The sequence below is a fragment of the Sceloporus occidentalis genome, unplaced genomic scaffold (assembly GCF_023333645.1).
Source record: "Sceloporus occidentalis isolate IW3139 unplaced genomic scaffold, rSceOcc1.0.p SCAF_11, whole genome shotgun sequence".
Lineage (NCBI taxonomy): Eukaryota > Metazoa > Chordata > Lepidosauria > Squamata > Phrynosomatidae > Sceloporus > Sceloporus occidentalis.
The window spans coordinates 5,232,635-5,246,697 of record NW_028316991.1 but is presented as its reverse complement, the minus strand read 5'-3'; the positions used below and the strand labels follow the sequence as shown (position 1 = coordinate 5,246,697).

The 14,063-nt window shown below is 37.4% G+C and overlaps 1 protein-coding gene across 1 annotated transcript; it reads left to right on the top strand.

The window, feature by feature from the left end:
- Positions 1-1,679: 1,679 nt before the first annotated feature.
- On the top strand, positions 1,680-3,362 carry LOC149305471 (musculin-like). The gene is made up of 2 exons (XM_089477478.1): positions 1,680-2,132; positions 3,276-3,362. The coding sequence occupies exons 1-2, from the start codon at positions 1,680-1,682 to the stop codon at positions 3,360-3,362; spliced, it is 540 nt and encodes a 179-aa protein (XP_089333604.1).
- Positions 3,363-14,063: the final 10,701 nt, after the last annotated feature.

Here is a 14,063-nt window from a genome sequence, read left to right as displayed (position 1 = left end):
GCCTCCGTGCCAAAGGGTGCCAGTCCTCCTGTGGTACTACCAGATAACCACACCACTAACTTTATTTGAAGATTTAATTTATGTATTTCATGTATTTGTGTCCCATGCTCTGTTTTGTGTTCATTTATCCCTAGTTGTATCCTGACATTTAGTATTGGACCTACATGCATATCATGACCAAACACTGAAAGGATGAGGATTAATGCCTAAATCCCAATAAGAAAAGTCAATATAAAAGTCAAAAGTGTGTAAAAGGTCTGTTCCTCTGAACAGTGCCAAAGTCAATTTGAGTTCAAGAGATCCAGTTGCAGGCCTGTTTTATTTATATATTTCAACACTTGGGAAACATCAGTCACGTTTTCACACATTTGGGTTTACAGAGTGTGTGTGAAAGTCATCTATTCCTTTTAATCCTGGCTGCGATGCTATTTTCCAGAGCTCCCAATTTACTGCATCTGAGAAAGCATAATGCGCATTAAGCAGAGCAGATTGCAATTACTGAGGTTAAAACACACACAGAAGCAGAGCCCTGATTAAAACATGGGGATCCAGCATGCCTGGAGTGTGAGATGCTGAGATCATTCCAGTGTGGAAAGCACTGGGAACCAATTCCCTGGTTGCTGCTCCTTGCACCTGTTACATACATAAATAGTAAAGTAATTGTAAGCAGATATGGTTTCAAACCCATTGGAATTTCTTTCTCTCGCCTATTAACATACATTAACCTTTTCAGTGCCAGAGCATCTCTAGGGAAAGAAGGGGCTCTCTTATGTAATAACTCTTTAAGTGCCAGAAGACCAAATAATACAGATAAAAAAAACATAGTGGAAACATTAAATTGTAAAATTCGATGTGAAACTTATGTTTATATTCTAGTTTAATGAATATATTTCATGGTTTATAAAAATGATTGAAATTGTTAATCAACATCCTGATTATAAAGTTTATGGTAGCTGTATTTTTGTGGTGTTTTTAATAGAACAAAGTTAACATACATGGTCAATCTAAATTGTATCTTAAGTGTATATTTTATATTTAAGCTATGTATGTGCTTAGGGAATGAACATGTTCTGCTGTGTCGGGTCCAAGTACAATTTATAAAGGAGTCCACTTTGTGTCATATCGTACACATTTTAAATAGACATATGAATGCTTAAAAGTCGATTTAAGTGATATTTGTTATGGGAAGTTTAAATAACATTCAAACGTTAAAATACTATACTCTATAAGGCAGAAAACAGTTAAAAACAAAACAAAATTCGTGCATGAATTACAATGCATAAAAACACCAACACCTGCAGCGATGTATACAACTTCAAAAGCAGTTTATTCCCAAACATAGTGTGCAGGAATGTTTATGTGACCAAGCACTGAACAGTTAATAAGGTCATACTAACTGCAACGTACTGAAAGTTGAAGACCACCACTCCCACTACAATTCCCACCTCCAGGATGACCCACTCCCACCCTCCATTCTATATAGATGATTGACAGCACTGACCCTGGATAAAGAGGAGAAAAATTGAGAGAGGGTGAGAGAGTGTCCTTGTCTGCATTTGGGGATTACAGAAGCTCTGCATATGACTATGCGCAAGTGAAGTGGATGTGGCGTGTGACAAAGTGGATACATTGTCTTGCGGTCCTGAGGCTGAAGACTGGGAGGACACTGTTGGAGAGTCATGTCCACGGGTTCTGTGAGTGACACTGAGGATTTGCTTGAGCTGAGGGTGTTGGAACTGCAGTACCCCAAAGCCAAGAGGTCAGGATGCGGTAAGCTGTTGCTGGACCACTCCACTGACATCTCAGATGAAGAAGGGGTTTCACAGTCATCAAATGGCAAAAGGAAGAGGGTCTGCAGGAGCCAACAGAGTCCAGACAAGAAGCAGCCAGTTAGATCCTCCAAGGAGTGTAAACAGTCCCAAAGAAATGCAGCCAATGCCAGGGAAAGAGCCCGCATGAGGGTGCTGAGCAAAGCTTTCTCCAGGCTAAAGACCAGCCTGCCATGGGTTCCTCCTGACACCAAGCTCTCCAAACTGGACACCCTGAGGCTCGCCTCCAGCTACATTGCCCATCTCAGGCAGCTGCTACAAGAGGACAGATATGACAATAGTTTTGTGCATCCAGTCAACCTGGTAAGAATGAAGCTTCCATACAGTCAGCACCAGTCGGCTTCAAGGGCTGCCACATGGTAATGGACAACACTGTGTTTGTATGTATGATTTACCAGCATGACCAGTAGGCATTAGAACCTGTTTGTGTGGGATATCTTGTAATGCTTCTGTAAACAGAAAAATTAGAATTGGTTTATAACTGATTTATGATAACCTTAAGAGGCCACAATAACAATTGATTCTCCATTCCTCTGGTTTTAATCATTGAGGGATGTCAATCCCATCACTTTAGCTGCTGTCACACACGGACTCACATGCTGATGGCCAAGGATCATAGTAGTAGTCTTCAAAACGCTGTATTTAACACTTTAATGAGCTTATTATAAGTGTTACTGTGTATTTTAAAAGGAATGTTACAAGTCTTTTATATAAATGTAAATATTGATCAGCCTGATACACATTATTTATACATTTTACATCATGGCCTTCCTTCCTGAATTATTATATATGTCTGCAATTTATTTAAGCACCTAAATGTTTCATGAAAGAATAATTATATCATTGTATTTCTGTATACTATACATGGTGTTAGGGCAATTCTAATGTCAGCAATATTTTGTGTGATCACCAATTTATGGTACTGTTATAGCCCTGGCATTAATGCTCATGGTCATACACAATGGTAAAAATACATATGTTAAGAATATAGTAAATTCCCACAAAATCATAATTCCATTATGTTTAGTTCAGCTTTTAAAATAAGTAACTAGAGAACAGATTTTAAATCAACTAAACAGGAGAAAAGCTTTGAGACCAAGTTGTTAGGTCCCTTACTCAGGCATTAACCTAACAACTTGGTCTCGAAAGCTCGCAATTAAACTCTCAGTTAGCCAATAAATGGTATCATTTTAACTATACTTTTCTCCTGTGTTCTCAACGGCTAACACGGTGCAAAACCTTTAAATCAACTAAACCAATTAAGCTGGTAATAAGATTAAATTTACTTTTGAAAAATAATATTTTGAAAAACAATATATAGACACAAGTATTAATAGTTAATAATCGATCAAAATTATCCATAATTGTATTTAATTTTAATGTAATAAAGTATTTGAGTAAGTAGTTCAGTTAACATTGTGCTAATACTTTTTTTTGTCTTTACAGACTTGGCCATTTGTGATTTCAGGAAGACCAGAGTGTGCTCCCAAAGAAATTATATCAGCAAACATATTGTGTGGGGCTACGGCTTAGGAAATAACAGAGTCCTATACATGTGGTCTGAATGTGTTTTAAGACGCCATGGAATAACTATGCAATATTTACTAATACAACTCAAGATTTACTAACAGAAGGATAGATTCTATAACCCAACTTAAAACGTATCTCTGGTTTTTGTCTCAGTTGCAGTCAATGGGAGAATTGTTATTCTATCACCAGGGAAAAATAGAACCTGGCCCAGAAAGCAGATTCAGTTACAAGAAACTGGAGTGACCTGAATTATTTCCTTATGAGCCTTCTACATTATTGTTACACATGGGTCCTAGTAAAGTGCACTTATTAGAGACTTTTCTGATAATCTGATTAATTAAAAAAAATGAAAACGTGCCAAAATACAAACAGGTATTGCATTTATAAGCGTTACTTTACACTACCGATACAGAAATCAGATTTATAATATATTTTCTAGACTTTTGTGTGACTATATGTTACTGTATATATTAAATAATGTTCATTCTGTCCTGATGGATATACTGGTTGACATAATTGTACATGATTTTGCATTACTGATGTTGTGATAAAATTACATTTGTACATTGTGTAAAAATATATAATCTTTTTTAATGTTAAACATTTGTAAGAACTTTTCATTTTAATTTTATATTTTTATAGTTGATTTATTTGGCAAAATCTTACGCTTTTGTCATTCAGTAATACCATACATTCCTTTGTATTTTATTTTTTTTACATAAACTTTATTAAAATAAAAAAAAAATGTCTTCTGAATTATTTATTGGAAACATTATTTGTTGCTATTTGCACTTTTAATTGGGGCAAGTAGTAATGAAAAAAATACCATTAATGAAAGTGAGCATAATCAAAAGGTTTAGCCCAAAACAACCAAATATTTGCTTATATGTTTTTATGATATTCCTATTAATCAAGCAGCAAGTGACTCAATGTTTTCTATATCTCTGATGGAAATTAGTCAGGAATGCTAGAAAAAAATGTGAGATCTGATTAATTCTTACATCCAAATAAAATGTCCATTGTTAGAGACAAGTGATGTCATAGATTCCTTGAAATGGGACATGGATGTTTTGTTAAGGATAAAACACCCTTGCCCAGGCACGTTTTACAGCACGTAAGTCTCTTCCATAAGATAAGGTTAACACATGTATGTTTTCACAGTTAAGAAGGTTTTTCCTTTTCCTAAATTTTAAGATTAAACTCTTCCACTTCTTTTCAAGAAAAACGATAATACTCTTTTACATTATACATTAACTGGAACTAGCTGGATCAGTGATTGCCCAAGAAGCTCAATTCCATATAAACCAGCGATGCTATGCCATAAGAAGCTATTTTTCCTGATCCATGCAACCTTGAAAAACTATATAGTATTTATGAAGTTGAAACCATATTTTAGAGGTCCTTATGGTGAATGTCTTTCTCATTAGACATATAGTGTATGGGTGATTTTGTGCCTTTTTAATGTAATCACTGTAAATTATGGATCCAGTCAAAGTGAATCAGTCCCTTTTAAATATCTTATATATTGTTTTATGATTAAAATAATAAATATACATGCATGTAGTCAAACTCCCTTTTGTGCCTACCATGAAAAAGACATTAAAACATCCTTTTCTCAGAACGTGCCTAATTATTTCTCCCCTTTAAGGCATCTCCCACATATTGTTAAGTGTAATGGATTGGTTTAGGCAGCCGTGGCAAGCATTGACATACCCCCATCCTTGCTGACTCTTAAACACGTTCAGCGCCAAGTAAAGCACCGTGGACTTTGTGGGATCTGCACAGTTCTACATAGTGTTAATGGGAAAGTTGGGAGAATCTCCCTTGTAAAAAGACCACTGAAGAGAAGCAGATAGGCTTCCACTACCCTGAACCTGCTGCTCTAGGCCTGAACCAGTGCAGCAGCACCACCTGACCCTATGAAGGATTTTTCTCACACTAGGCAAAAACTCATTTTGCTGTCGCCTTGGTTACACATCTTGTATACCACCCTAGGGGTGGAGTTATATGAGCAGATCATACACATGACCCCTCCTTGCATTGCAGGCACCTACATTGCAGGCATAGATCACAGGCCACACACACTCCAAAGGCCAGCCCTGGCACCCATATTACACACATAGGACTTGCCCATCACCAAGATTGCACACATAGGACTTGCCCCAGCAGCCATATCTCCTCCCATCTCTCTTTATCTCTTTGTTTTCTCCCCTCACTTTCTATTTCTCCCCTTTCTCTTTGATCCCTTCTCATTATCTCTCTTTCTACCCTCTCTTTAACTCTCTGCATCTTTCTATTTATTTCTCCTGCTCTTTTTCTGTACCCCACTCTTTTCCGTGTTCATCTCTCCTCTTCCTGTTTATCTCTCCTGCTCATGGGGAGGTAGGTAGTAGAGCCCTGCTTTTTTAATCCCGCTCCCGCTGATTTTTTTGACCAATCCCGCCCGCTCCCGCAATGTGGGTGTTCCGCTCCCGCCACATTTGTGGCCAATCCTGCCCGCTCCCGCCACATTTGTGACCAATTAAGCCCACCTCCTTACCTGAACTGCAGATTTCCTGTGCAGTCCCGCAAGGCTGCTCTCAAGTTGCTCCCTCAGAGCATCTCTTCTCTTGCTCCGCCCAGGAACAAGTCACATCACGTGACTCTGTTTTGCCTTGCGGGACTGCCCGGGATTATCGGGACCCGTAGATACATTGCCTGACCGCCCGGAACCCCAGCAAGACCGCCTGCGCCCGCAACTTTCTTGGCGGGTCCCATGGGGCCGCGGGACCAGCCTCCCAATGCAGTCCTCTAGTAGGGAGAACTAAGAGAGAAAAAGGAGGTTTCTCTCTCTTAGTTCTCCCTACCTCCCCATTCTTTTTTTATCTCCCCCTTTTCTTTAATCCTCTCTTTCTCATTACCTCTCCTTGTTCTTTATCGTATCTCTCCCCTTTCTCCACATCTCCCCTCCTTTTCTTTATCTCCCCTCCTTTTCTTTATCTCTCCTCCTTCTTTCTTTCATTCCTTTTTTCTCTGTGACTTTTTCCCATCTCTAATTCTCATTTTCTCCCTTTCTTCCTAGCTAGGCTAGGCCAGAATATTCCACTGTTTGTTACAGGAATGTGAGGATAAGCTTGATTACTTTGGGCAGGAAATTGATTTGATGTGCTGGCAACGTGATATGATGACACAGCCTCCATAGTTTAAACTGGCTGGTTGGTAAAATTAGAGATCTCCCCTTTAACCAACCCATTGAGCAACATACCAAGGGGCCTGATCACTTGAGACCACTGGCGATACTACAGGGGTCACAGTTGCCCTTTCCAAACTATTTTGAACCGACACAGGTAAACAGTGACCCTACGGTAAAACAGAGGCTGCCCGCGCAGTGTGTGTGTAGCTAGATAGCAAGCTGCGGGAGCGTTGAGAGGTAAACGGGGGTGGGAAGGTGAGCATTGATTCGTAATTATGTATATGTGTGAGTATGAATGTGTAATTGTGTGTATGTGTGAGCATGGATGTGTAATTGTGTTAGTGTATGTGTGAGCATGGATGTGTAATTGTGTATGTATGTAAGCATGAATGTGTAATTGTGTGTGAGCATGGACGTGTAAGTGGGGTGAGATGGAGTGTGTGTTAGTGAGTGTGTGTAATTTGTAAGTTTAAATATGTTTTATGTTGGAAGGGGGGGGGGGCAAAGAAGGCATTCTAGGTAAGGTTTCTATTTACGCCCCTGCTTGAGGTGGCAGTCTGCCCCCAGTCTTGCAGCAGAGGGACTTCTTAGGGCTTACTAGTTAAATTGTACATATTCTGTGTTTAAGTGTACAATGGAGCAAGAAGGTATGTTTAGGTCAATGGACATTTCTTTTGTAACACACAAAGCAGCTATAATCAATAGAGGTAAGAAGGCCCTCTTGTGGATATTGTTAGTAGTACAAATAAAATAACCTTAGCAAGATAGAAACAAAAAAATAATAATATAAAAAACACATGGAAAGTAAAAATATATATAGTAGACTGCAAAGCTTTAAAAGTAGAATCAATAGAATCAAGAAAGCAGACTCTATAGCAATATGATGTATTATTATTAAAGAATTCTTTTTGCCTTTGTTGACATTTCCTGTTGGTTTTTTTTCTTCGATTTCATATATTTCATTGTAATAGTTTTGGGATTCCATAATTCTTCCTATGTTTATATTTTTACAAAATATACTTACATGTCTATATATTTAGAATGTGATGTCATAAGTCCCTGTTGGTGTAATGGTCAGGTGTCCAAATACTTTTATATATATATATAGTGTGTGTGTGTATGTATATATATATATATATATATATATATATATATATGCTAGTCCTAGGAATAGAGCATGTAAATTTTAACTACTGAAGAAGAAACTGGAGAAGCCCGCTAAATAACTTTTATTAAATCTTTATATAATAGATTGAAGGAGACTGAAGATTAAAACTGCAAGGTATGGGCCAATTTGTGAATGTGCAGCTAGTTTTTAATTAAATAATGACTAATAATGAATAATAAATATAGTAAAGTATCTAAAGAAATTTACTCTAGATTATATTCCTTTGGAATTTGTTCTAACTCATCATTTCTTTTTTTTTCAAAGTTTAATTACGGTATATGTGCAGACCAGGGCATAGCTATGGTGGGAGATAACTATTCTTCCTACCACTCTATTGAAGATCACGCTAGATAGTAGCTTTTATAGCGATAAAAAATATTTATTACCTGACTGGATAATCAAAAAACTGGAGGACCAAATCCATTTTATAGGCACATGTGATAGGCGTGAACACTATTAATTAGACAATTGTTATTGGCCAATTCCTCTGACCAACCGCACCTATAAACATGAGCATCAATGACAGCTCATTGGCCAAATAATCTGTGCTATATTGCTAGAGACAGTGTGCGTAACGTACTGTAGTGTCAGTGTATGTGTGTATAGTGCTGTGATTTTCCTCCTTTCCGATTTAATCTGTTTTTGCATATTTTTTTAGACTTAACTGTTTCAGATGATCAAACTAATTTTAATATTAGACAAAGATAACCCAAGTAAACACAAAATGCAGTTTTTAAATTATGATTTTATGTCTAGAAGGAAAAACTATGCCAAAAAAGATCTCAATGACCCCCAAGACTTTTGGGTTAATACCGTATTCTGTGGACTGATCAGCCAAAAGTGAAACTCTTTGGAAGGCATGGGTCCTGTTACATCTGGCGTAAAGCTAACACATCTTCCGCAATAAGAACATCATACCAACAGTCAAACCTCATATCTCCTGCTTTAACCCCTTGTCTTTCACCTGGTATGTCTCTATCCTGCCTGTATTCATACCCTGCTGATTTCAAAGGGTTATCTGGTTCCCTCTTGTCCATCTTAATTTGAAATGGTAAGACAAGGTGTTTAACATCTGCATCCTATATGCAATCCCTTTATCTGACCACTTGCGAGGTTCCCCTATAAATTCCTAGGCCTTACTAGGAAACAAGCTTGCTTGGAAATGTAGCTGCAGTGGCCTCACCCTAAGTGGACTCTTCCTAAGTGGTCAGATAACAGCTTTTGTACCAGTTTGTTATTGTGATTTTTGTAAATTTGTGTAAATTACTCCCTTATTTGTAACAGTGCTGCGGGATCTGCGATGCCGAGGATTTGGGGTCAAACCTGGAGAGTTCCCAGGTATAAACATTAGCACCCTACGCAATGTGACCCTTCACCAATACACATCCTAAAATCCTAAAGAGGATCTGTGTTGTTATGTTACTTATATTTGCTCTTGGTTATTGTTACCCAACATGTACGTCTGATTTAGCCCCTATATAATGACACACATTTTGTAAACTGATAAACTAAAGAAATAAACTGGATTTACAAGTAATTAAAACACAGTAATGTTGCTTTAACGAAGCATACTTCCACACAACCAGGGAGAGAAAAAAAAAGCTAAAATTATTATTACACAGCAGTATGATGGCAATATTTTTATATGTATGAAATGCATCTTAAATGTAATTTGTTCACTCAGACAATGAGAGTCACCATAGTCTACATACTTTCTTTTGAACACTAGAGGGTGTTCAAACACCACATTTTAAATGCAGATACTACATGCTCCATGGAAAAAAAATGTGATTTATTACAGCACAGCTATTTTACGTCAAGCGACAGCCCCAGCAACTAAGAATCAATATTAAAATAGATTTAATTTGCTATTAATGGAAGTACTTTCAACGCATGTGTGCACATGAATTTCATTTGGAAATCTTGCACGAGCCAGAGCTGGCTGTGAGTAGACACATGCCTTCTCTGACAATTAGGAGATGTTCTGTGAGCCTAGGAGTTGTAGGGTGAGGAAAGAGATATGTTTATTTGTGCGTTCTGCTGGATATTCTATGCACTTGCAAGGGGGAGAGACTGTTAATTTAATGGGTCACAGCCGCCATCTAAATTAAATGGAATCTAAAGGCCAAAGTGGTCTTTTACAATTTGTTCAAAGGCAATTGTGAAATCGAAATAACTGCATTATTATTATTAAGAGGCATTGCCAGGGTATTTCCCTGGTAATGTCTCCTCTCAGTACTGTAAGCTGCTATGCAATAATTATAATAATAATTATAATAATAATAATTTGTTTACATATCTGTACTTTCTGCAAGAACGGCCAAACTAGTCCTCCATTATACATACTCTGCACATTAAATCTCTCTCCTTTAACTGTGCAATGTGTGTTACCTATTTTACCAGAGAAAATCCTAACAGTTGGCTATGGATATTATCAACTCACCTACAACTAAACGTTTACTAAATAAACTCTAGTAAATCTATAGGTGAGTTTAGGTGAACTAAGAAAAAAACTATGAAAGAAACTTATCAGAGCTGCCCTAATACAAGATGGTTGGTCCTGTCAGGCCCCCCAGGCCGCCCGAAATCTAATCTAAACGGCCGCTGGGTGCTGATGCCGCCGGCCGGCGCAACTTTAATACTTTTTTTTTAAAATTTAATATGGAAAGCCGGATCGGCTATTAAATGAAAAAAAAATATTATTAAAGCAGCGCCGGCAGGCGGCATCAGCACCCAGCGGCCGTATGCGATGGCCGCCAAGTGATGGGAGCAGCGTGAGGGGTGAAAGCTCCGCCCCCTCGCACTCACCTTTCACCCCTCACGCTGCTCCCATCACAATGCGGCCATCAGATTGTTGGAAATCGAATCTAAACGGCCGCTGCATGCTGATGCATGATTTCCGCTCCCGTTAACCCCTGCGATGCTGCGTTGGATAACGGGAGCAGAAATCCGTAGGGTAAAGGGCCGTGCAAGCGACCAATAGGCTCACTCGCACGGCCCCTTACCACTAGTTGCTATGCAGAAAAAGAAAAAAAAACTGGGACCCTGCTGCAACAGTTAAAAGTCCATGCCAGCGACCAACAAAGTTGCTGGTACGGACATTTAACTTAGCATAATAACTTATTATAACTTCGGACAGAATACTGCCATCTATTGGTACGATACATTGAGTAGCTTAATAAGTTATTATGCTACTCAATGTAAAACCAACAGAGGGCAGCATTCTGTCCGATGATATATTAGTCATATGTGGCAGTGTGTTCATTTTCATTTATTAATTATTTAAATAAAATATATTCCCATGATCCGCTGGTCTCCCCGCTGCAACAGTTAAATGTCCGCACTCGTGGACATTCATTCTGTCGAACTTGCAAACTCTTTTTTTCTATTTATTTTGGGGTTTTTTGTATTAAACCATTACACGAAAGGATCATGGGAATATATTTTATTTGAATAAATGCAAATGATCACACTGCCACATATGGCTAATATATCTTCGGACAGAATGCTGCCCTCTGTTGGTTTTACATTAAGTAGCATTGTTCCATATGCTTGAAATCGTTATTTATTTTGCTACTTAATGTAAAACCAACAGAGGGCAGCATTCTGTCCGAACATATATGGCTAATACCGGTATATGTTCGGACAGAATGCTGCCCTCTGTTGGTTTTACATTAAGTAGCATAATAACTTTGGATTTCTTTCAAGCATATGGAACAATGCTACTTAATGTAAAACCAACAGAGGGCAGCATTCTGTCCGAAAATATATTAGCCATATGTAGCAGTGTGCTCATTTGCATTTATTCAAATAAAATATATTCCCATGATCCTTTCGTGTAATGGTTTAATACAAAAAAAAAACAAAATAAATAGAAAAAAAGAGTTTGCAAGTTCGACAGAATGAACGTCCGCGAGTGCGGACATTTAACTGTTGCAGCGGGGAGAGCAGCGGATCATGGGAATATATTTTATTTAAACAATTAATAAATGAAAATGAACACACTGCCACATATGGCTAATATATCATCGGACAGAATGCTGCCCTCTGTTGGTTTTACATTGAGTAGCATAATATTCTGCCAGAGAATATATTAGCTATATATGGTAGTGTGCCAGTAGAGTTGCTCATCTGGACATTAAACTACTGGCGCCAGAGCTGCTGCGGTACACGTTAACCCCGTATTAACCCCTTAACCGGAAAAAACGAAGAAAAAACGAATATTCGCCCGAAGAGAAAACAGGAAAGGGCGAATATTCGCGGAATACGAAGATATTTTTTTTTTACGAATACGAGCACGAAGACGAAGATGAAGAGCCCCCTGGTGCCCAAGTCTATTAAATACACAAGAATCCAAGTGACTGTAAAGTGACTCAATCAATAACAACTTGAGTGGATCACCATTTCCTTGTTGATTAAGTTTGCATTGACTCTGTCTTTTAAATAGGTTTATTCATGTTGGAAAATGTTGGAATCAAGAGCAGAGCAGGTTCTTAGATCAAGGCATGTTGGTGTTTATCACTTAACAGCAATAAGTAAACAAAGCAAATAGGTAAATAAATAGGTAAATAAAACAAACAGTGTACATTAGAAAATGAATGGAGGAAAAAAGGAAAAGTTGTGTGCAAGAACAAAAAATCCAGTTCATAGTAAATCCTATAAATCTACTGTATTTATCACAAATATAAATAAAAAATATATAAAAAATTAAATAAATAAAATAAAACTTGAAAGCTTCCTCCATTAGACTGAAATACATTCAAGTTCATGTGGCTCCTTCAGTTCAACAAATTGGGTTTTTTTGAGACCCCCTTCAACCTCCTTAGTTCCAACTCCATTGCCTTTGTTTTTTTACGCACATACAACTCTCTATAATGTGAGTGTATGCACAGCAATGGGAATTGTTTTTGTGGATTTTGGTAAGTCGGACTTTTCTGGTTCAAACATTTTTTGCCAGCTCACAAGACCCAAAGGTTTATGGACACTTGGAAAACTAAACGTTAGTATATGATGGAACTACTTCTTTGTTATAATCAGATTATGAAAAGTAAAATATTTGTTAAACTAAATCAAAATGGTTATTATTCCAAAGGAGGAGAAATGTTAGAACAAGAGGTCATAGTTTAAACTATAGGATCAGAGGCATAGATCCATGGGATAGGCATAACATTAGACAAGGACTGATTACATCAAAAATGAGCTAGATGATTCTTTTCTGCCATCAAATGTCTGTTTTTTTACAGTCATATATTTTTATAATTCAATTAAGTCAAATTGGAATGATTTGATAATTTCTGAAGCATATTAATGTTTAGTGTAGCATTTGTATTAATAAGCATTTAAAGAATAATAGACAGCTAGCTTCCAGCAGGCATGCATGGCTGTTTATTCACATGGTGATTTTATAGTGCCTTGACAAGTAACATGTGTGTAATGAATGAAGTTCATACAGTTATTTGTATAAAGGTGTATACGTCTCTGCAAGAGGAAATTATCTTTGGGTCAGGTCGAATATCATGGCAAAACATCCGGGACCTGGGTCGCTGATACTTTAGCCTCTTTTCTGCATTGTAAGTATTGGTATCTTGGGTTAGACTATGAATATATTAAACAGATCCACTTTTACCCCGGTATATGACATAATATCATGGCATTCTGTTTCTGTAGCTTGCGAGAGGTTAGAACACTGCAAGGGTCAGAAGAGAGCCTCTTATTTCCTCACCCAGCCCAGAAGGTTTATCAACCTCTTTAAAACTGAGACAGCAATTGAGTTAGGCTAAGCAGTGGGATGGTGTAACAAAATTATGAATGCACTGCCTAAACTGGGACTGTTGGGAGGTATATATTTCTGAAATGGGTAGAAACACTAACCATATCTCTACCTGAAAAAAAATCATAAAGGCTTACTATGCCTTACCTCAGTTGATCACAGACTCATGTGTTTGTAATGGTTTATAATGGTTTCTTAGAATAAATCTATACATGGAACAGTAGATTCTTTAGGAATCAAACATCATGAAAAATGTTTTACATCTTATCTGGTTTATTACGTTATTATTCTGACATTTCCAGGTACCACTAAAATAGTAGAAACATGTTTTAGCACATTGTTAGTCACAACATGTTTAAGTGGAATGTATATTTAAAATACTTGATAATTTTCATTCGTATGGTACTCCAATACACCTGTGATGGACCTGGATGTTAATATCAACTTTTATATATAATATATTTGGTTATATACAATATATATTTCAACCCAAGTTTATAATGAAAGTCAGTTTAACATGAAATACTATTTTATTCTTTAAATATTAAGTTGTTCTACTTACATGTAGCCCATAAATCCATAGTTTCTAGTTTC

What these genes read in the sequence shown, in the direction of transcription:
- LOC149305471 (XM_089477478.1), top strand. Translation starts at nt 1,680, where the DNA reads ATGTCCACGGGTTCTGTGAGTGACACTGAGGATTTGCTTGAGCTGAGG. An exon ending in TTGTGCATCCAGTCAACCTG is followed by an intron (nt 2,133 to 3,275) that starts GTAAGAATGAAG and finishes TTGTCTTTACAG; the next exon opens with ACTTGGCCATTTGTGATTTC.